The 24,014-nt window shown below is 38.3% G+C and overlaps 2 protein-coding genes across 28 annotated transcripts in view; one reads left to right on the top strand and one right to left on the bottom strand.

Annotated features, from left to right (window-relative positions):
* The window catches only part of APBA2 (amyloid beta precursor protein binding family A member 2), a 109,177-nt gene that overhangs the window by 84,319 nt on the left and 844 nt on the right, over positions 1-24,014 (top strand). For 19 of the 26 annotated variants that reach the window (XM_074600429.1, XM_074600436.1, XM_074600430.1 and 16 more), the window contains 7 exons: positions 1,405-1,491; positions 8,683-8,868; positions 12,290-12,469; positions 13,552-13,764; positions 14,574-14,693; positions 20,840-20,980; positions 22,429-24,003. In XM_074600429.1, coding sequence (XP_074456530.1) covers positions 1,405-1,491; positions 8,683-8,868; positions 12,290-12,469; positions 13,552-13,764; positions 14,574-14,693; positions 20,840-20,980; positions 22,429-22,500 — 999 coding nt within the window. In that variant the 3' untranslated portion in view covers positions 22,501-24,003. Of the gene's footprint in view, positions 1-1,404; positions 1,492-8,682; positions 8,869-12,289; positions 12,470-13,551; positions 13,765-14,573; positions 14,694-20,839; positions 20,981-22,428; positions 24,004-24,014 lie in introns of those variants that run through there. The other 7 variants (XR_012588988.1, XR_012588986.1, XR_012588990.1 and 4 more) reach the window with 1 other exon arrangement.
* The window catches only part of ENTREP2 (endosomal transmembrane epsin interactor 2), a 154,356-nt gene continuing 145,091 nt past the window's right edge, over positions 14,750-24,014 (bottom strand). The window contains exons 14-15 of one of the 2 annotated variants that reach the window (XR_012588992.1): positions 19,834-20,007; positions 14,750-15,506 (exon numbers count right to left, since the gene is read on the bottom strand). The gene's annotated coding sequence lies outside the window, so the exon portion shown is untranslated. Of the gene's footprint in view, positions 15,507-18,072; positions 20,008-24,014 lie in introns of those variants that run through there. The other variant, XM_074600449.1, reaches the window with a different exon arrangement.

Below are 24,014 nucleotides of genomic sequence, written 5' to 3'. Positions count from 1 at the left end.
GTGCCTGTCTGCTGCCCTTCTTCTGTTGAATACCTGTGGTTTGTTTAGTCCACATATACAGCCAATGTTACCTGGGAGATTTTTTTTAATGTAACAGTTATTTTTATTTTACTAACCAAAGCAGTAAGATCTTTTCCTGTGCCTTTATTAAATTATTGTCAATATTTAAAAACAAATAAAATAAATTTACCAGGTAGTAGCTGGAACAATTCATACAGAAGACTCACTTAAAAACTATAACTCAGTTAACTAAATACAGTGGATGGAAATAGCACTAAAATTAATCTTGCTGTTTGTGATGGTCCTAGATGAAAGCAATGCAAGTAATCTCTGCCAAAGTACGTGCTTGATTTTTATTTTGCTGGATGAGACTTAATTCAAATAAAATTAATCTGAATGAATTATATGCATAGCTAAGCTTTAATAACTACAGAAAAGAGCAGCAAATACATCATTCTTTCTTGCACTGTTTCATGAAAGAAGCAGTCTCTGACCTGGAGACTGGTGCCTGCCTTTGGCACAGGGTGATACAGTCTGTGGCCATTTTATTCTCAGGCTGCTGGCACGGGTGCTGCTAAATACCAGTTGCAATAGTGCACTGTGGACAAGTAGCCTGGAGGAATAAATGAGTTCCTGCTGGAACTTAATACTGGAGTATTAAGTAAGATCTTGGATGATGCTTCCATGAGAGGTACCAGCTGCTTTGCCACTTTCTTTACTGTTTTTTCATGTAGGCAAAGCCAGGACACACGTTCAGGAAGTGGTGTAGCATTACGCTGTAATCCTGCTTGCTCTGGGACCGTGTTGTCTGATGGGACATGGAACTCTTTCCCTAAGAAACAGATGTTGAGGCCTAGGTGTCAGCTGATGGCTTTCTGTGATATGAGAGAAATATTAATTCATCGCTCAGTTCTCTGTTTTCTAGAAAAAACCCTGAACTAAAAATCTAAAAATCCCCTCAAAGCCACCACAGCACTGAGCGCTGGCTTGCACGTTTTGTGGTGAGCTCGCTGGAGATGGCAAGGGCTGAGCAGCTGATGGGGAGTAACTCACTTTCTCAGTTCCGGTGCCTCAGGTACCAAAGTGCATCGATGAGACAGCGGGGAAGAGGCAGCCATACTCTTTCTTCTGTTCTGGCTATCAATAGAGAATTTTAGTACTTGAGCTGTCAGCCCCACGGGCTCCGAAAATTCACTCTTACCCACAAAATCAGAGTATGCTTCACTCTTTTTATGCAATAAATGCTTTCTTTGCATGTTTTTAGAAATACCTTTGAATAGTCATCTTTGTAGTGGTTTAACAGTGCGATTGCCTCACATCACATTATGCCTGAATTGATCAGTGAATTTGTCATTCTAAAGATGAAATTAAAATTCCCCTTGTAACAAAGCATCTGTCTTTTAGACTTCAGAGGGAGATTCCCAGGCCTTGACTGAAGTGGATTTGTTCATCTCCACACAGAGAATCAAAGTTCTAAATGCAGACACACAGGTAAGTTATGATTAAAACTCTTGAAGAATAATGTCGAGTTAGACTGTGCTCTTATACTATTAGTGGGAAGCTTTACCAAAATGGGATAAATTCACTGTTGCGAGAATATTCCGAAAGAGCAGTGTTAGATCTACTATTGTTGTAATACTTGCCATTTACCAGTATAGTTATACTCACACTAGTTTTGTTTATTTGATGTGTTGGAAAATGTCTGCATGTTACTGAGATCTATAATTTGATTTAGGAAAGGAATCAAAAGTCTTTCCGAATGCATGTACCCTGTTTCTCTGTAACAGTTTCAGTACCCAAATTTACGATCTAACAGGGAAGTCATTTTATGCTTTGACTAAGCTATTTATATCTTACCATTTTTAACATTTAACCTCCAGTTTTTCCATAAATCACATCTGAGCTACCATCCTCTTTGCCTAAGGTAAATTATTAATTATTCATACTAAACAAGCATCTGGAGACCACAGCAATGATCAGCCTTATCTTCTAGGAATACATACATATATTCAATAAGAGGCGGTCTTCATAAGAAGGATTTTTTAAAGGAATTTACAATTAAATACATTTCCAATATTTAGTACAATAATCTCGCAAGATCTCTTAGACCTTTGAGCATACTTACAGAAAGTCTTCAAATTTTCAGTCTTATGAGAGGCTTTGAAAGGGAAATTTTAGTGACATTTTTTGCTTTAGTTTTCACTAAAAAACTCCACCATATGCAGCTAACAGCAGTTAAAAAATGGTAAGACCTCAAGTTATGTTAAGGAACAAACCATTTATAAAGTGCTTAGTTAAGCTAGATACAGCCAAACTAGAAAATTCATCTTGTAATATTGGGAAAATGTTTGGAGCGACCTTATGCTATCCTTTCAGTGATACTCTTCCAGAACTTACAAAGCTAATATTTAGTTGGGGTTTTTTAGTAGCAGAACAGACCAAGGATTATAGGTACATTTAACTGTCAGAAAGATACCAAAACAAACAAACCCTTTGTAGGCAGTTTGTGAGTGGAGATGAGCGACAGTCAGCACAGATTTGTCAAAAGTAAATCATGTCAAATCAATCGTTTTCTTTAGTGACAAGGAGTATATTTGTCCATGGCACAGAAACAGCACACATCACTTACTGACTTAAATAAGGCTTTTATCTTTCCTAATATTTTCTGGATTATATGATCTAGATACAAGAGATACAAGCAGGCTAAAAAATTTCTGAGAGGGTACTTATTTCTGCTATATTGCCACATAGAGAGCAATATAGAGAGATAAATAGCAGAGGGAGACTCCCAAGCATGTTTCTTTGGTGTAGTGCTGTTCAATATTTTCATAAGCAAATGGAAAGATGGAAAGAGAAAATGATTATTGAACTTGTATCTTGGTGTATAAGAACAGAGTTCAGAAACTAAGGAAATGAGCTGAAACTATAGGAGATAGTTCAATAAAGACAAATGCAGTGCTCTAAGTTTTGGATTTTGTTTTGTTTTCAATTAGCATATAATTTGTTTTTCTAACAATGCAAACCATGAGACACCTACTTCTTCCTGAAATGTAAGAGACTGTTACTATCTTTTAATGGGAAGGTAATGATAGTAACTCCAGTAAATGAATTGTTTTTCTTTTAACATAAACAGATGTCCTTAACATGCCACTAGAACTCTTTAGATGGAGCCAAATGAGGAGCAGAATATCCCATCTGACATGGGCAGCAGTATTTGCAATCTGCCATCCATAAATCGTCCTGATACTGCATTTCATCCATGATAGCCAGTACCACTATTTGTTATGACTACAGACAATTATTGATAAATGAACAGCTATGGCTTATAGTTTGAATGTATGGCAGTAAATAGAAAAATCCTCTTTGTTGAGTAAGGATTAGTCTTAGTGGAAGTTGCTCCCTTCTTTAAATAGTTCAGCATTTCAGCTGAACTCTTTTAAAGAGTTCAGCTGAACTCTTTTAAAAATAAAAAAGGAAAGTCCTTCGAGGCAGACCATAAACACTTTGTCAAAGTAACTGTTATCTTATTCTCCTGATTCCCCTGAGATTTCTAATGATATAAAATGCAGCGCACCGTGAAGAATGGTATGTAGTATGAGCTGTTCAACTAGATGAAAATAGCAATATTGGAATTAACAAGCTCTCTGGCATTTGCCCTGTGTTTTTTGCTTTCTTTTTTTTTTTTTTTTTTTTTTACAGTGAGTCTTTCAGAGAGCTGTAAGAGACTTATTCCCATGACTGTTTAGCATTGCTCTTGGCATGCTTTTGAATTTTTGGCTTGGTAATATTTTTCAGTGCTAGTGAAGTTTCCTAACTGGTGTAATTACTATAGGTCTATTTCAGCTGGTGTGGCAGCTGGCAGAGACAATCTGTTCTTTCATGGCTTTATCAATTATATAAAACCTATTTCTGCAGTGTGCCATCCGTGTTTTAATCCATCTGTGGTGTTGTATAGCTCACATGAGGTAGCAGATGATTTAAAATGTGAACCTCTCAGTTAAAAAATGACACGCAGCAGGGTTCAAAATGCTGAGTAGTACCAGTAAGGTGCATTGCCGCATTGGAAGGGAGCCAGCTCTGGTGAGTCTGTGCCCTCAGCGACACTAGGAAGGGACACCCCTGCCGCTTTTTAGTTGCTTATGCATTTAGTTACTGAACAGATCCAGCCCAAGCTGGCCACCTGCTTAGTGTATGTAGTAGAAGCGATCTTTGGTTTGGCTACACGCCTGCGTCGTGTGAGAGAGAGTCTTCCCTGACTGACGCAGCTCTCCGGGCTTGCAGTCGGTGCACCAAACCAGCAAAAATATCACAGCAGCCTCTCCCATCATCTTCCTTATTCAGCGAAGAGAAGCTGGGAGTGAAGCAACTGGGAAACCTAACAGAGAAAGAGACAGAGGGTCACGAATGCGTATGTGCAGAGCCTCTGGTAGATGATTGGTCCCATAAAATCGTCTGACTCGTTAGGCTGTCTAATTCACACTCCCACAGGACTACATCACTTGAAAGCTTGGAAAAATGCTTATGTTTTCCTCCTCCAGGTGTTCTTTGGGTTTCAAGAGGGAAAATGAGTGGGATTCTAGAAGAGATCTTTAGAAAGAAAGGGAGGTTCTGAGAAAGGGACAGGAGAAGACAGAACAAGGGTTTTGAAAAAGGCCAAGAGAGAGGCTGAATTTCTAAGAACAAATATAAGGATAACAATAATGGAATGGATGGGACTAGAAAAGGGATGAGGGAAAGAACAGAGAAGCAGATGGGCAGAAATTATGTGATTAATGGGAAAGTAACAAAGGAGGAGACGGTGAAAATGAGATAATGGTAATGGAAAACAGAGTGGGATGGAATATGGAGTGAGAAGGGAAAAAGTCAAGTCACAAATAAGTCAAAAGCAAAGACATGTTTACAGTCACTATATATTATTTGCCTTATTCCTAATTGTAATTGCAGTAGACAGAAAAAAGGGGGTAGGGAGTGGGGGAATGACTGCTTTCACCCCTATGAGGGGAAAAGTAAGTGCTGTGTGATGAGAAGGACAGAAAGACTTTCTTGGCAGGTGAGATTAAATGCATTCATTTTCCCAGTCCATTCACTCTTGTGCACACTGCATGTATGATTACACCCTTACAGAACACTTAGTGCAGACTGCTGAAAAGCAGTTATCTCTGCAGGGCTCCCAACGTCCTGCTGAGAGATGTCCATTACAAAACACTTTTCCATACTGAGACAAGTGCTATAAATCCTACTGAGCCCCTGCAACTCCTAGAGGCACCCCCCAAACCATCTCTTAGCCATCATCACTTTTCATATTTCAGGAAAAACATAAACATTTTATTTCAAGCCTGAGAAGAATCATTACAATGATTTTATGAGTAGTGATTCTCTTCAGTAAGACAGGTGGTTCTAAGAAATAATGATTATTTATATTTTTCTCTCTCTGTCAAATTGCACTGTAATTCTTAAAACAATTACTCTTGTTGACTCGAACAGTCTTTCTCTCTTAGGCCTTAGAGATTTGTTCAACTAATGGTAAACTAATACCTAGCTGCTTATATAAAGGATTCTGCTGCTTATATAAATGATGAAAATCATGTATTATCTTGTACCACATTACAGGTTTTTTTGGAAGATAGGTATCAAGGGAAATCCTGCCACGACAGACACAGCAAGGAGGGTATCTCAGTCGTCTAATATGATTGAGTTAGATGAAAACTGACCTCATGCTGCTCAGTGGGATATTCTGACACATATCAAGAGCCACTAGCAAATAATTAAAAACAAAAAAAAAAACACCAAAAAACCTAAAAGGCCTTCTTAGCTGAAAAACAACAACAAAACAAACAACAAACCTGTAGTCATGTTTTCTTTTTTCACTTTAGAAATCTCCACACATATATATATCCAAGCAGATGCCAAAAGCAGCAGAGACAACCTCAGACTTGGCCAAGAACCAAAGATATTTTAGACACCAGAAAGCAATTTACAGACTTAAACCTAATAGATATCACAAAGTAAAGCAAAACAAATTGATGCAATAATAAGTATTTTTTTTATTCCAATTCAAGCAGAATTTGCTGGATGTTTTTAGCTGTTCGAGTGGGGAAGGGGACATCCTCAGCTAGTTTGGTCATTAAAACTATTATACTTCTGGTTGTTTCCAGTTTGAGGAATAAATAAAAGTCTGGAAAACCCTCCAAACTGACCAACTGACCAAACTGACCTCAGCAAGAAGGACTTTTCAGATGGGCCCTTTCTGTTTGTTAAAGAACAGCTCATCTCTACAATGGCAGAATACGTAAAGAAATGATAGAAAACAAAGCTAACAAAGCATGGTTTGGATGCACTTTCTTCGTCTTTGTTTTAATAGAAAACTTTGTCTTAAATAGGTACTTAGCATTAGGCTTTAAAGTAAGCAGTTTAAGAAACCTATAAAGCTCCAGATTGAAACATCCCATAAAAATAGGATTTAGACTCTTTTGCCTTAAAAAAAAAGGCTGTTCAACCAATAGCAACAGCTTGGATTCAGTACCGCACACCAGCCATGTCTGAGAGCTGCATTAATTACCCCGGCAGCCTGCTATTGAAATTACCTCTCATGAGCCTCCTGCAGTCTCCTCTTTGTCACACAAGAGGTGCACACGTCGCGTGACAGCTGTGACAGGACACGGGCGTTTTACTCGCATGAGGGCAGAGTCTGGCTTTGTTTGAAACGGAGACGCCCAGTACAGAGGGAGCACCTCAAGCCAGCTGGCGATGTGTGGCAGCAGGGGGTGAGGAGGGACAGCACAGTCACATAGTGAAGAGCAACATACAGTCATACAGCCCTTGAATGTCTCCAGGAAAAAATGTAAATCATCAGTGCCTTAACATATTGTTTTATGGCTTCTATGCATCCTTATAGTTAGAGGCTTTTTCCAATATTTTGTGAAAATATCTGCCAGATAAGCATTACTAACATAAGTTATATTACCTTTTTTCCCTAGGAATTTCTTTTCCTCTGTAATTATACACAGACCTCAGTAGAAGTGATTTTTTCAGGGCACTTAAAGGAAGTACAGTCAACCGGATTACTTGATTGCATGAGCATTCCTAAAATGCTCATTTTAAACCTAAAAGGTTCTTAGCGTTATGGAACATCTTCCATAGCAACACGCCTTTCTGGGAACCTAACTTGTAGCTTTTTATTTATTTTTTATTAAAAAAAAAAACTAAAGGAGAAATCTGGTTGCTTATATGTTATCTTAAGTAAAACCTGTACAAAGGTACAAATAATTGTAAACAAGTATATAATTCTGTTTGTCTTTGCAGTCCTAAATATATCAAAATCCTTTGAAATTATCACTGTAGCAATGTCACATACATTCTTTTATTAAAATAACATTTTTTCATATAGAAACCTTTTAATGAAAATGAGACTTCTAGCTGTTGAGACACATTAATTTATTCATACTTAATGCTGAGTTCAGCAATAATAGAACTTTTTACAAGTTCATACTTAGCATGCATAAAAACTGTTATAATGGTCCTTTAAGGGTCTTCCTGCTGGGACCTCATTGCTCATGTAAAAAAGAAACAATTGATAGAAGCATGAACTGGAGATGGAAACAAAAGATAAAATAGTAATATCTGAAATAAAACAAGTTTAGCAGCAACATATCCTTCTCAGACAACAAACATACACTCAGTTTTTATTTGTCCAAGGCAACTCAATCAAAGCCACTGAATAATGATATATTCCTGTGAGAAAAATATTTGGAAGTAGTAGATTGGGATTTCCCTGGTAATATCAGAAAGTAAAATAAGAGTTTAAAAGGCTAAAGTAATTAAGAGGATGCAGAGCTTAGGGATTTGAGATAGAGGCAGGAAGTTTCAAAACTTTTTATATTTAGTACTCTTCATGTGTTCTTGCATAAGAAATGTTCATTAGGATGAAGCTTGGACAGATTTCAACTTAAAATCATTTTCACAGGCAATGGCTCTTCCCAGTTGAGTTCTCCCAGCACAACCAAATTGGCAGCTAGTGACACTGACTGGAAGAGGATTTTGCCTGTGAGCCCAGATGCTAGACCAGTTCCCTCCAAACTGATGATATGTAGGTAGGCAGAAAAAAGTATTAAAAATTCTGCCTACGGAGAAGGTTAAATACTGCCTTCATAGCTCCTTACAAAGAAAGTATTGCTTTGCTGTATATGAGAAAATGTTACCTTAGATATTATTGCTATTATAGGATACGATTAAAAAAAATCGTGAAATTATAACATTTTGCATATATATATATATATATATATATAAAAATATATATGAGTTCCCTAAAACTTGCTCTGTCATTGTGAAATGCATCTACTTCATTCAGCAAAACCAATACAGAAGGGAAGCACCATTTTCCAACAGCATGAAAATGTTTATAAAACATTAGTATGGATCTTCATTATTGCTTTACAGTAGCAACCATGTTGTAATTGCTCAGGCAACACTTCCATGGAAGCCAATTTCTTGAACAGCCCCTGTGCCTTCCGCTGGCATTCGGGCCATTGACTGCGCAGGGGGTGTCAGACCTGGGCCCGTAGAAAGCACATCTGGAGCTTTTGTCATTCTCAAGCACTAGGCCATCAAGGAGAGGGAAGATGCTGCCTTTGTACAATAACAGCAGGCGTGAAGAATTACTTTCTTTCTCTTTGCTTTATGTAGGAAACAATGATGGATCATGCGCTGCGCACAATTTCATATATTGCTGATATCGGTAACATAGTGGTTTTAATGGCGCGCCGCCGCATGCCAAGATCAGCTTCTCAAGACTGTATTGAAACAACACCTGGCGCCCAGGAAGGAAAGAAACAGTACAAAATGATATGCCATGTCTTTGAATCAGAGGATGTAAGTAAATGAAATTAAATTTATTTAAACAACGTATGTCATCTAAAGAATCTCTGAAATGACATCTAATTTCTTGGATGAATTTTTGCTGTCAATAATCTTTTCTGAGTGAAGCTACGGGTAACCTGTGGAAACATTAGCCAGTTGTTTGTCCATATTCATATCTCTTTTCTCTCTCCACAAATTCATGTCGCAAATTCACGTCTGCTCCTCAGTCCCAGAATACCCACTCTTTGTCTCATGTGTTACAGAATCATTTGTGTTCTTTCAACAATGCTTCCCCAAATGCTTTAGTACTGAATTATTTGGAGTTGTCTGGAAGTCAGTGGCCATTCACAGCCAAACTTATTTTATAGGATGTCAAATTGACGATTCTTCCTGGATTGGATCCTTTAGTCCAGCGGGTTGGCACATAGTGACCCACATAAGCCTCCAGACACTTGGAAATGAGGTCGATCTGTTCTGGACCTCTTTCAGCTGAAGCCAAGTTGCTGAGAACATCTGCCAACGTGGTGGGCTTGGCACAAGGTTGCCCTCTACCCAATTCTTATTCTCCTATGGCTTACTTACCTGTAGTTGGTATTGGCACTCTCAAACATGCTACTTGATCCCTTGATTCTTAAGGACACATTCAGCTGTTTATTTTTCAGTTCATCCCTAGCAAAGATTATGAATTACAATTTCTACGTAAGTGCAATAGAGCTAAGAAAGTTTAGTTCTCTATAGTAATTTTTCTTCATGGCTAGAAGAATTTAGCAATTCTTAAGTAAAGAGCTAGGAAGAACTTGCTCGCACTGCTTTCTCAGAACATCTGTACAACAGAAAGCATAATTTCAGTCATTTTATGCCCTAAGATACTTTGTGATCCAATACCATATTAGCCCTAAACTATGTTTTTGTTAAAATGCTGTCTAAAAAAAAGAGAGAGCACTTCAGAATTTAGGTTCTAATTTTCACTTGCCTCAGAAATACCATAAAATGAAAGAAGTTGGAGCCATTCTCAAAACAGGATTGCAGAAGCAGTGGTTGCAAAAGAGCTCTGTACATCCCTGCTGTATCCCGCTCCGCCCTGTGAACAGTGCTGGCGTGCCATGCCCTTACCTCTTGTGCCAAAGGAAGATAATAACCTTGCTTTACTGCTACTGTACACCCAGGTTTGGTTTTGTAGCGAAATAGGTATTTCTGTCTGAAGTGGAAGACCAGGGGACTTCAACCTAAAACATGGGAAAAATGCCAAGCTAGTAAAATAGAATTTGTTGTCTGTTTCTAACTTGGCAGTTGAGATACAGGTATTGTAAGAGCAGCGCTAACCATTTCTAACCATCTTATACATGGGAACAGCTTTAAATACAATTTCTGTCATACCAATTAAAAAAGAAATGAGTTCTTTGGTTCAGACAGTCATAACTCACAGGTTGCAGGTTTTTGAGCTAAGCAATCATTTTCATTATTTGAAAGCAATTAAGGCTGTGAAGGAGAAATGGCATTGTCTAAAGGTTAGAGTGCTAGACTGGGATTGTTCTCAGACCTAGTTACCTCAGCTCTGCCACTGCTTTGCTGGTGTGACCTCTTCAAGCAACTTAATTACATTATCTCTAAGTTGTACATAATGCTGAAGACTTTCATAAACATTCATAAAAATTTGGAGATATAGATGAAATTAAGATGTGAGAACTGACTGTTACTAGCAGTAATTGAATAGAATATGACATCTAGATTTGCTCGTTTTGAGAATGTAGAATGGAGGCGAAAGCAAAGGGCTAACTACAGAGAAAGCGATGGCACTGAAGATCAAAAGAGAAGTCAATAAGGACTGGTGATAAACTTTAATAATGGAACGATACAAAAACATTCTTGATGATGTCTGTACTACCATACTAGTACAAACCTCTTGGTATACTGATAAGATTTGAAAAGATGTTTTATACTATGAAGGAACAACTTGTGACTGGCTAGGCTAATTAGGTCGTGGATTTTCTAAAATGATTTTCCAGTCAAACAGATCGGTGCTTTTGTGTACTGCAGCACAAATGAAATAAGAAAACCACCTTTTAGCATCAAAGAAAACACTGTGTATCTGATCGGTAGATTGCAAGAAGCTTTACAGTGCATTCATAATGAGTTTAGCATGTACCTATTGTCTAAGACTACTGCCTAACCTGTTGTGTGTTGCATTTCCAGACTAATGGTATAGGATTGATTAGTAATATTTTTAGGGAGTTATGTTGTAAGGTGCAATTAAATCCTTGGATTACTGGGAGTTACTCATATTCCCTGATGACAGAATACAGTACCTGGAAACCACAAATATACAAAACTCAACATGGCATTCTCCTGTCAGCTGCAGTAAGCTCAGAATAGGAAAATCTTAAAAAAAATCAAGCGTAGAAAAAGTTGACTACAAATTCCTTTTTCTTATCTCCACCTCCGTTTCTCTGTGTTCCAGTGCCATCTGGTGGGACAGGAAAGTAAATTTTACAGCAGTTGAAAAATTCTTTAATTAGTTGACTTTTGCAGTGTGCTGAAGGTGCAAAGTTGTTAGTATTATCATCATCACCCTTGGTTTCTGTAGATTTCTTTCTAATGTATATATATTTCTGACTCATCCAAATAGCAGTCACTGTAACGTTTCATTAATTGTACCAAATGTGTAATGGGAAGTGATCTTTTCTTGCATAGTGTTGTAAAATCCATGTGCAGATAAGTGCTCCAGAAAATTAATAAAGACACGGGGGATTTTGAAGAGTTGTTCTTAACATTAACAAGCTATAATCATGACTCCGGCTGCACTCTTGAAAGCATCCCTGATGTTGCTAGTCAGGGTGTTAATGGGAATAGCTATTGTAGATGCGCAATGGGTAAGCAGGGCTATTACTGGTTTGCTGGGAATAGAAGCCAGGTACCGTGGCAGTAACAGGAGAGCAGATGGTTTTGCTGAAGCATTTTTTTCAGTCTATAAAACCAAGGTGGAGAAGCAGCAGGTGACACGACAAGCAGAAGCATCAGTGCATACATGTCTGTAAAGGCACGTGCAAGCAGAGCATCCGATCTCTCTTCACTCCTGCAAATACCTTTTCTGTAAGCTCTGTTCCGTATTGGTGCAAAGCCAGTACTCCCCAGTGTTTATTGGAACGAGTACATAAATAGCATATGGCTGCTTGCTCCTGCAACGCACTGATGAAAGGAGATCAGCAGGGATTTTTAATGGAGTTTGCAATTTGTTTTTGGATGTAACGGAGTCTTTCTGTATAACTGACCTTAAAGTGACTTTATATCCACAGTAACACAGCAGCTTTGCAGGAACCTTTATTTTGAATCTGTTATAAGATTAAGTCAATCTCTCCTTGTTTTTTATGGTTTCAGTGGTAAACTGCTTGCTTATCAGTCCTTTCTCTGAGCTGTGTTTTGTTCCACATTCTAGGCACAGCTGATAGCTCAGTCAATTGGTCAGGCTTTCAGTGTGGCTTACCAAGAGTTTTTAAGAGCCAATGGAATTAACCCAGAGGATCTCAGTCAGAAAGAATACAGTGACATCATCAATACCCAAGAGATGTACAATGATGACCTCATACACTTTTCCAATTCAGAAAACTGCAAAGAGGTAAACTAGTTCTGGAATTTCATTTCAAATTGATCCGTTTTTTCAGAGGAATGTAGTTCTTGGGGAAATCTCTTTTGAAATGTTAAGGATGACTTTACGTCTCAATATGTGTTGCTTCATCAATACTGTGCTACTAAAATCAGCTTTATAAGTTTAGAATGTCATCTTTTCATTTTGAGGGTCTTTCTGCTTCCATTGATCAAAACAATAATAAAGTACATTTACATCTGACATAGATAAGCTCTGTGCTATTCACAGTACACAGTGCAAGCTTTTTTAAGGTTTTACCAATGTACTGATACAGAGAGAGAGATGACACTCCATTTCAATGCACGTTGTAAGTGATTTCTTACGGTACGGGTGTCCCTGTCCTTCCATATTTGAAAGAAAATAATCCCCAGTATTTTGTTAAAGAGTATGTTCTCTGTTTAAACTCTTACTCCTCTTCTCTAGATATGCTATGATTACTGAACAGTTAACATCACCACATCTGAGGAGAAGTCGTCATTTACATTACATCAGCACATAAGGGATCTTAGATTAACATGCTAGGCACAAGAATATTCGGTGATGTTAATAATAATCAACAACAACAACAACAATAATAATCAAGAGGTCCTTGCCTGAAAATAAGAACAGACAAACCCTGAGATCAAGAGACGACCTGAGCAGTGATGGCAGAAGTGGAGCTGAACTCCAGCCTGTGTTTCATGCGTTGCCACAAAATGTTGCAGCCTCCCCTAGTTGCCAGGTTCCAGGAAGGATAAAACCTTCTTTGGCATTCATTCATTTGGTATTTGGTTCCACCACTTTCTATAGAGTTAACCAGTGTGTTAGGTTTTTTGCTTGTTGTAAGAACCTAAATGACTTTCACCAAACAAATGAAGGATACCCTGGAAAAGAAATAGGTATGTGTTATACAGTTTTAACAGTGCTTTTGAAGTCATGCTACTACCTGATGGCAAAGAATAGAATTCTTTTTGTATTTTCTTGGTGTTATTCAGGAACAACTAAGATGCTAGTGCTCAAATCTAGACAAATCAAAGCAAAAACGTTTTGTGGTTTTTCCTTTTTATTTGCAGCTCCAGCTGGAAAAACAGAAGGGAGAAATTCTTGGGGTAGTGATTGTGGAATCTGGATGGGGATCGATTCTGCCCACCGTTATCCTAGCTAACATGATGAATGGAGGCCCTGCAGCCCGTTCAGGAAAACTAAGCATTGGAGACCAAATTATGTCCATTAATGGGACCAGTTTAGTTGGTTTACCTCTTGCAACTTGCCAAGGGATCATAAAGGTACCCCAAACTTATAACTGTGTGATGTAGATTGTAAGCCAGCAGAGATGTAATATTCTGACAAGCAACCCTGTAGATTTCCAGCAGATACAGTTTTTCATATCACTGGGAAAAAAAAAAAAAGTAATCTGTTGTTAACAAAAAGTAAAACTAGAAAGAGAGATTCAAGGGTGAAAATGTACAGAAATTTTGGGCTGGAGAATTTGACTGCAGCTTTGTTACTGGACTATAACAAATGAGTCTGAAAAACTTGCCTAAATTAAGTTACTTAGCTGTCTTCAAAGTTTCGGGCTTCCCCATAGCCTCTAAATTAAAATCTGAGAATTAAATTCTACTATGCTTCTTCGGGCTCCAGGTAGATGAAATGGATGGCGGCTGGTAGACTGCAGGACAGATCAAGAGAGTATATGAGGATTCCCCAGACATGACGGAATCTCAGAATGCATTGTCTTTAATCTCTCAGACTAAATCTAATGTCTGTGCAGATTTACCAAGAGTAGCAGCAGCAGGAGATTAATTAGCCAGATGCTGGTAAAAGGCAAGCAGTAGTCAGTTTTGATATTTCTTGAAAACGTTCTTTAAGTTTCTATAGTAATGAAAGACAAAGTTTTGATATGTTTTGTTGGGCCAAATGGCTTGGGAGAGAAATGAAACAGAGAAATGTATATATAAGTTAACCATAGATTTCTATTAACTGTAGCTGTTCTTTCTCAGATCAGCTGCTTTATACTCTTGCAATTAGGAAACCACTAATGAAAGAGTAAATTAAGATCAATTTCAAAAATACTAACTTTTGGAATATCTTACAGGGTCTCAAGAATCAGACACAAGTCAAACTGAACATTGTCAGCTGTCCTCCTGTTACTACTGTCCTCATAAAACGGCCAGACTTAAAATACCAGTTGGGCTTCAGTGTACAGAATGGAATTGTAAGTTCCTGTGTTCAGTGATCGGTTTGGGTTTGGTTTTTTTCTTTTTTTTTTTTCACTCTTTCAAGAAACACACTGAAGTACTGAAAAAATCCTTGTTCGTGACCTCACTTTTTGTACTGTGATCCCTTAATTAATCAAAACCTTATAATCACATCTCTGAGTAATACAATGCAAATGGACAACACCAGGAGAACAAGTACTGCCATTCTTGAGGGATTTTCCTACATAATACAGACACAAGATTTATAGTCGAGATTGTTTAGTGCAGTATCTGGATCAGCTAATTCATGTATAACTCTGTCATTAGTGTGCCAGAGTTACAAGGAAAACAGTTATGCTGAAACAGGTTTTTACAATGATAACATTCTAATCTTAGCTCTGATCCTGTTTCTCTTTTTTAAATTTCAGCATATGTTCACTAAGACTTTTAACTTTTCTTCCGCTGTGCATAATTTATTTGAATCACATGGTAGCAGGCAAGGGAATATAATAGTGACCTTCTCCAGTTAAAATTAAACATCGCTCGCTACAAGTAATTGTACAGGTTGTGGCACAGGTATCTCTTCTCTGCACGCTGCAGTTTCCCTGTAATAACAGAAGTGGGAGAATGACTGTGGCAGGTAACACTTACCATTGCAGATCAGGCTCCTCCTCTCGTAGCTCTTCCTTCCCAAGCCATTCTCCGATACCTTGCCAAAGCAAACTCCCAACACAATTAGCTCAGGCAGTCACCTGGCCTTTCTGGGGGCTGATACTAGCATTAGGGACTCTCTGTAGTGCAGGACCATCACCATCTCCTCTTCCTCCAGTCTAGGAAAAAAAATAATCAGGCTGCTCACACAGAAAACCACATCACAAAGGACTGTGGGCTCTGGTCCCCTGTTCTGTGAAACGCATCGATTGAAGTTGCCAGATTTCTGTTTGCCACCCTTGGAAGAGTAGCAGGTAACTCTATAGGATACGGTTTATGGGTCTTACTGTGCTTTAGCAAACAGATTGCTCATTAGTAGATTCTCAGCTTCGCTAGCTATCTCTCAGTTTTTATTGTACCTGTTTTAAGTGTTCCTACCTAAGATCACATATCACGTGGTGCTCACAGCAGAGATTGGTACAAGGAACACTGCTGCAAGCCTTGGTACAGCTGGAAGTTGGACCAGGTTGATATCCTTCAGAAGCAGAGGTTTAAACTGTTTTGTCATGTTTGGGATTAATGCTCTGACACTGGAGAGGTGTCTGTAAGAAAATACAGAAAGATCAGGAGCGTGGTGTATTTCTGTCCTCCTTTGCCTGCGCTTAATCCCTTTCACCTACACGTATGTGTGTTAAGTGGGTGTGGTTATTGCTGGTAGTTCGCTCTGTGTTAGCAAATCCCAAGTCTGGGTATAAAAAGGATGGGATCTGTTTTTACAAGATCTCACAGAGGGCACTGAGATCTGTATGAGGCATTGATTTATTTCCTAATTGCTATCCTTTGTAAATCTAGTATGTTCAGCTGGTGCTCTGATAAAAAGAGGAAAATATCTATAAGGAACAATGAGCAATACTATGATGTGTTAACTCTTTTAGGAAGCCCATCAGTGTTGGTGGGGGTTGGGTCAGAGCTGGGGAAAAGAATCAGGCCAAGGTGTATTAGAAGCAGCGTGTCATCATGTCCTCACACAGACAGAGGCAGTTACGGAACCTGTGAGACAATCTACTCATCTTGTCTCAGCTAATCATCTCCTACATAATTGCAGCCTTGTTTTAGTAAATTCTGCAGACTGGTTGTTTTCTTTTATAGTGTGCTCACTCCATCTAGTGGCCAGTTGTCATGTTCACTACGCTGGATGGTCATCATTCATTCCAGCTAAATGAGCAACATTTAGATGACATCCAATATAGTTTACCGAATTCAGCATAAAAATTCTTCTGAGATAACTAAAAAAGAAAGCCCTGTAATAAATTTCAATTATGAAGAGTCTGTGTTTGAATATGAAAGACAATGAACAAAAAGGAGAGATTAACATGTAAGTCCTTCCTCAGATAAACTCCCTCTTACTTCACTTATGAAAATATGACTCTGCCAAGTACGTGTCTCTGGTATTTTCACACTGAACTTTTAAAAAGCAGCTTTGTAATTGCCAGCAATTGTTATAAATTATGACAGGACTCAGAAATAATATCCTTATTCTTTGTTGGCTCAGCATTAGCACAGCGAAGAAATAGATGGCTTGCCAGAATGGGTATAGTTAAATGTCTCCTACTGCTATGCCATTACCTCATTATGCCTGGCAGCTGGCATTATTGCTGTGCCTCTTCTGAGAGCAGTTTTGCGGTGGTTCCTTTTCACCCTGCCTATCTCATCCCTGCAGGATGTACAGCCGTCACATTAGTGACTAGCCCATGAACAGCCTGGGCGTACAGAAGTAGTAGCTGAGCTGCGGTTTGCTTGCATGGGCTATCGGGAAGATGCTGAGACTGGGCTGCTGTAGGTGACCCTCTTCTTGGTGCATTCTCTATAGTTTAATTAATGCAAAGCCTGAAGTTGTGCTTTATGGAGCACAAGTAGTGCCAGCTTTTGGAAGTTTTAGTGAGGGAACAGCACAGCAGCATAAATCAGTGTTAATTTTGTAAAATTCCTCTTGCAATAACAATGCAAATATTCTTCATAGCTCTTGAAAGCTACTGATGTGGTTTAATTGCATATTTATAAAAGGAATCTAAAATCTGAACTGTAAAACATTAAGAAAAAAATATTCTGCATATATATAAGTATGAATCTTGTGTGATGGGGAAGTGAAAATCATTATGCTACACTTCTTTTAAAATTATGATATTTAAATACAAGTGGTCCTCTTGTATCACATCATTATCTTTTTCCCTAGATTACAAAAAAATCTGTGTATTACCAGCTGTATTTTTAGTGCTGACAAGGCACCACTTCTCAGTCTAGATCTCGGATACTTTCTCTGAGAAGCGTATCTACACCATCCCTAGCCTAGCACAATTCTATCTAAAAACACAGTAAAACTAGGTAAAACTTAACAGAATGGACAGTTTATTCTTTCTTCCATGCCTTTATTTATATATTTAAACTGTTCTGGGAACAAATACAAAGGGTTTAAATAGAGTAATATAGGAGTGAGATAAGGAGAAACCTGCTTTAATAGGTTATATTTAAGGCATTTACACAGAGTAAACATTCAGTTTGCCTTGCACTGTTCTAGCCTTAATGTTTTGCTACACAATGGGCAGTTGCAATAAAACTGATTGTGAAGTTACTGAAGTTTCACATGTGATGCACTGCAGCTTGTCTAAGACATTGCAGAATTTCTAACAGCTGAATGGATGGAACCAGAATGGTTTACACCTTTCTTCTTTTTTTCTTTTTCTTTTTCCCCTTCAGCTTACACAGTAAATGAAGTATAGGCTCTTGCTTACGAGAAGATCCAGATCCATCATGCTTTATTTAATAATATTACAGCAGTCTCTGTGTTCAACAAGTATAGCAGGCTAAACAATCCTGGTTGAACAGAATCATATTTACTTAGAGGTACTGCTGAGCTTAAACTTGGCAGCCTAATCTGCCAGAGCTCCGCTGCCTGGAGACAGAAGTCTTAAGGCTGCTTTGAGTCAGCCACTTGCAAATACAGGAGCCACGTGAACGTGTGCTTTACATACAGTATATTTCTTTACATCTGCACTCTGTCTCTAGCTTAACAGGATCTGTGAGGCTAGGCAGAGCCATTTGGGCTCTATATCTGCTTCTCTTTTGACCTCATTAAAATCGTTAATGTGCACAAAAAGGAAGCTGACTCCCTTCCCTAGAGAGGGATCACATTCTGGAACGAAGATAAGAGATCGCTTCCTATGTCGGAGGCTGTCAGAGAGAAGAAATTCACTGATGGTATTAAAAGCGCTCCGAGAGCCAGGCAATGAAAGGTGCTCTGGAGAGATATGCAAGCCATTATCTTTTCCTTTATGCCAGTGGGGGGAGAGGTCACATTCCCATTTGCGTTGAAAGCTTTTATTTCAGCTGGCTGTACTGTCTCTATATTTTCTTTTATACTGTGAAAAATATATTTACAGGGTTTCTTTTGGCACATTGTACTTTTTGTCCTTTCAGATTACTGCATACAATCCCCAACAGCAAGGAGCAAACTGTTAATATAACAGTGAGAGATGAACTGAGAAGCTTTCTATAAAAGAGAAGATCTATGTAGTACAGCTTATCTTATCAGCTATATTAGAAGGCAGACTACCTGCAAAACAATATACTGTACGTGACTGAAATTCGAGATGTAATTCTATGAAGGGTCCTGATGGTGCCTCTGTCGCATAAAAGTCCATCAGAAACAGTGTACGAACCACAGTAGCTAAAGCCACTAATGATAGCGTGGTGAAAGATAAGTTTCAGTGCAAGAGAAAGTGGTTTTGTTTTTTTTCAGAAAGCTGGGAAAGGCCTTCTATAAACAAAAAAGAACTATATATTTTTGCTCTCCATATCAAACAACCTGAATGTGGAGTAAGAAGGGATTTAATTTTTTATAGCATTGTTATTTGTGAAGACAAATTTAAAAGAAACTGTTATTGTCATACAGAAAAGGTTCTGGTCAACCACAGACAATGTTTCACCTTCAATATGTTCCAGTTTGGCCATCTCCCCACATACTGTGTTTCTGAATTAAAACGCACTGGGACACAAGCCACATCGTATCATACTTGTATTTAGCTCTGAGCAAATTACCAGATCTCAGCAAATAATAATTCTTGGCATATGATTCTAACCGTTGACAGTAACTGCAGAAACAGCCATCACTGGATGTTCTAGCGCTCATTTCTTTTCCTCCAAGCAAAGGTAAATCTCAGCACTGCTAAGCTCTGCTCAGTTCCAGACATTCAAGCTATATATTAGCTGCCTTATGTCCTGCACAAGTGTAGTCTTCTGAAATAATTTCCCAACAATTTCTATCTAGTATACAGCTTTCTGGCTTGTCAGGGAGGGCCCTGCTGCAGCACAGGTACTGTTGCTGAGGAGGAAACATTCTTTTAAATTCCCCATACTGGACTGAGACTTTTTTCTGCCTGTATAGCAGGTTGCATTTTAAGTAGCAGCATCTGCTGGGAGTATGCCTGGTGAATGTAAATCTACTGGTACCTCCAGGTGCCAGTTGAAGCAGGGGCCTGACTTGCCGCCTTCATCCTAAGCTCTCTATGGCCAGCAGCACTGGAAAACATGGAGACAAGCAGTGGCTCTGGAGAGCAGAGTGTCCTTTTCCAGTCTGAGAGGCCCAGGAAACAGGTGGTCATACTTCGCTACGCTGAGAACAGCCTGTAAAAAGAAACAGAATTTGCACATTTCATAGAATCGTTTGGGTGGACGAGACCTTTAAAGATCATCCAGTTCCAGTCCCCCTGCCCTGGGCAGGGACACCTCCCACTAGACCAGGTCGCTCAAAGCCCCCTCCAACCTGGCCTTGAACACCTCCAGGCATGGGGCAGCCACAGCTTCTCTGGGCAACCTGGGCCAGGGTCTCACCACCCTCACAGTCAAGAATTTGTTCCTCATATCTTTTAGATCTTCCCGTGTATCTTCCTTATATCTTTGTGACTGTCTTGACAGATCTCCAGCTTTCAATATAGAATGTCTGTATGGCATCAGCCTATCCTTCAGCCTGTATTAGCATTTGTGCAGGGTTAAGTTTTATGTCAGTTTTTTTTCCATGTATGTGAAAAAGCTGCTGTTATAGATTAATATTTACTTTAGCACCTTTTATATTTCCTATTATTCAGAAAGAACAATGTGGCAGTCTGCAGAAAGAGTCCAGGTGGCAAAGTCGGAAATATTTAAAAATCATTTTCTTCTCCTATCCCAACAATACATAAAATTCTCTCTTCCCCCAAACTCAACCCTTTTGCATGGCTGCTACCTACATCACTATGTTGGGTATTTATATGTTCCCAGCCCATGAGAATGAAAATAAAAATTAAAAAAAAAAACAACCACAAACCAATGTTTAGAAATTCACAGTATTGCTTAACACTTTCTACAAGTATCTCCTGGAATCTTTACTGTGTCACCACTTACTATTATGTATTAAATCCTACTAACAGCTACATTATGAGATTTCTAAACTTTAATAAACTTCGCTTTCTCTTGGCAGATTTGCAGCTTGATGCGAGGTGGAATAGCTGAGAGGGGAGGGGTAAGAGTAGGACATCGTATTATTGAGATCAATGGACAAAGTGTCGTTGCTACTGCTCATGAGAAGATAGTACAAGCATTGTCTAATTCAGTGGGAGAGGTAAGAAAACAATTAAATACTTTTTCAATGAATTAAAACTGTTGAAAGAATTTATATTTCAGTTGAAAAGAGTGTGTTAACATCGTATTAAACCACCACCTCAGTAAATTAGAGTTGAGCACTAATAACCGACAATAGAACATTTTTTGAACAATTAGATGGACATGCATTGCATTTTTCCACTCATGATTTCCACTTTTGACGATTCTGAACCTTCAACCTACTGTCTGAATTAAACCAATCAATTAAGGAAAGAAATCGCACAAGCCTGTTAGCTATGAAAATGTCTCTTGGCTTACCACGCCAGCATCTGCCATAGAAATAAAATGTCAGTCAAAGAGATGAGATTCAAATTGATATGCATTTTAATAATTTCATTTCCATGGAACATTGCCACTTACCTTGGGAATCAGTTAAGACATTTCTCTCCAGTACTTTTAGAGAAACCAGCAATGAATGAACAAGAGCCTCCAAGTTTACCGAAATCCCTACCGAATTTAGTGATACACAACCCTGGCCAGATCTTCCACTAGTTCCTTTGCCAAAAATCAAAGATAACTTGTTTTTCTGTGGAAAATGACACTTGAAAAGTAATACAGGATACACGCAGGGTGGCAGGAACAAAGCTGCGGGTTTCAATAGAACCTCCATGCCTTTATGGTATATATTTGCTGCACAACATCTCACTCAAGATATGAGGACAGCACCAAACTGTTTTTTTCAGCATGAAGAGACCATGATATGCAGGCAGCGTATGGCTGGTGAGGGTCTGTATTACCAGTTAGTGAAGTTTACCTTCCTTCCTCTTGCATTGTCCAACAGGATCTTACAGCTGTTCCTACAGTTCTGGTACAACTCTCATTACCCATTGCCTTTGATCCTGTCAGTCTGTAAAATCCCTCTGACACTCAGCACTCCTCGTAGAAAGAACTTAAGTACGCTAACCATGAGAGAACCTGTTCCACCAAACTCTTGACTGGCATTTAAACATCAGGTGATAAAGTCCAAGTTTTGTGTTCAAAGGATCATACTCCAATTAGGGGAAAATATGTATGAAATGACACTCCCACATGGAAGGAAAACAGAAGAAAGATCTAAGTTCACTTTATACCAGAACAGCAGAATGCATTTTCAGAGAGGTTTGTGCTGCTGCTTTTTTAAGGGCTGTAATTGGAGTGGGGCATGACAAAAGAAAGTGCTTAAGTGTCCTGTTAAGCTGTATGATATTGCATCCTGTCGTCATTTTAAAAAAAACACACAAAAAAGCAAAGAAAGACGGCAAACCAGCTTGTTAGAACGAGAGAGCTTTGAACTAGAAACTTTGGTAACACACCTATAGAAAGCAGGACAATAAATGGACTTACACCACAGGGGGAGACAGATTGGGCCTTATGGATTGTGTTAAACTAGTAACAATTCTGTTAATTTCTGTGTAAATCAATTGACAGATTCATATGAAGACTATGCCAGCTGCCATGTTCAGGCTTCTCACCGGGCAAGAGACACCCCTGTACATCTAGCATGCGACTCGTGCTGCAAAAGAACTAAATGATTCCATCAAAGCTGAAGCCCTCATAGCTGAAGAGAATTTTGTATTTTGTATGAATGAAAGGCTTTGAAGCTGACCTGAGGACTCAGAAACAAGGAACAGACAGGTGTCTCTGCCTTTTCTCTCCTTCCTTTTTATTTCTTTGCCAAAAAGTGATGAGAAGGATGGTCAAGGACAATAATCACTGACAAAAACCTTTGTAAAACATTTAAGTATTTTGCAACATCTTCTAAACTCTTTTCTCATAAAACTTAAAACATATTTATTTGTAACCTTTATGTGGAGTGACGTATGTATGTCTGTCTTGTTTGATAACACGCTGAATGTGAATATTTGATGAATGAGACTGCAGGAAATGCAAAGAGAAGCAATTAGAGCAAGTTATGGCTGCCTCAAGTTTAAAAAAAAAAAAAAATCCCAGTCCCATAACGCGATCCAATACTGGTGGCTTTGCATAATTTTAAACCCGGTGCCGAATAGATGGTATTTCAGTGGAAAGGAATGTGTGCAGTTAAAACTTTTAGATTCTAATGTAAAGAAAACCACTGTAGTACTTGGTATTGTTATGACAAGTGTAACCTGTTTGGCAAGGTGTGAACATAAACATGTTACAAGTGTTTCATATGCTAAATAAAGAATAATTGCCACAAGATTAAAATCAAAATATTTATTTAGATACATATTTATTTTTAATGCTTGTGATTTTTATGATTTAACAGAGTTATTTCATGGATAACTTATTGCACAGGTTGTGTAATGTATGTGTTGGGCTGGGGGGTTTTTCTTTAATTTTTGCATATTACCTTTTTGTTTATATTGGCTCAAAATGGGAAAGCCACGCTTACCTAGTTCTGTCTTTTATAAAGCATTCTTCTTCCTAAGGCAATGTGTTCTGAATGTAAATTGTTTTGACAAATAACCTAGCACCATCAGCAGTATTAGAATGTGTGTAGATAAAAAAACCCTAGTAGTAAAGTTGTATTCCTTATGAGATAAATGTTAATTGGTGTAACTTTTCGTCTAGATTTTTTTTTTTTGGCCAAGGCCTTGAAGAAAATACACTGTGACTTAAGAAGCCTTACCATGCAGTAACTAAAGAGCTTTAGATGACTGTACTTCACAGAGTAGTGTGTTGCATGCAACTGACCTTAGGAAAGAATTAACCTACCATCACTAATAAATCTGAAATAATAAAGGAAGCTCGCTTATTTTGTTTGTTGTGTAAGTTAACGTAATAAAAAAATCCAAGTAGAAGATCATTTAATTCTTCATCTAAGTGCAGTTGCAAAGGTCACAGATTATTTTTTTTAAAGAAATTCATCTCCTGAATTAGGAATTTGTGTATCATTATTATCCTGAGAGTAGCTGCTTTCAATTAGCATACCTTGCTGCCACTGGATGTCACTGTACTTCACATCAATACAGAAGCATGCTATAATTAAAATACATTAAAATGGATGATTCTGTAAAACTTACATTACCCAT

The sequence above is a fragment of the Larus michahellis genome, chromosome 9 (assembly GCF_964199755.1).
Source record: "Larus michahellis chromosome 9, bLarMic1.1, whole genome shotgun sequence".
NCBI classification, from domain to species: Eukaryota; Metazoa; Chordata; class Aves; order Charadriiformes; family Laridae; genus Larus; species Larus michahellis.
This window is presented reverse-complemented; position numbering and strand designations above follow the sequence as displayed.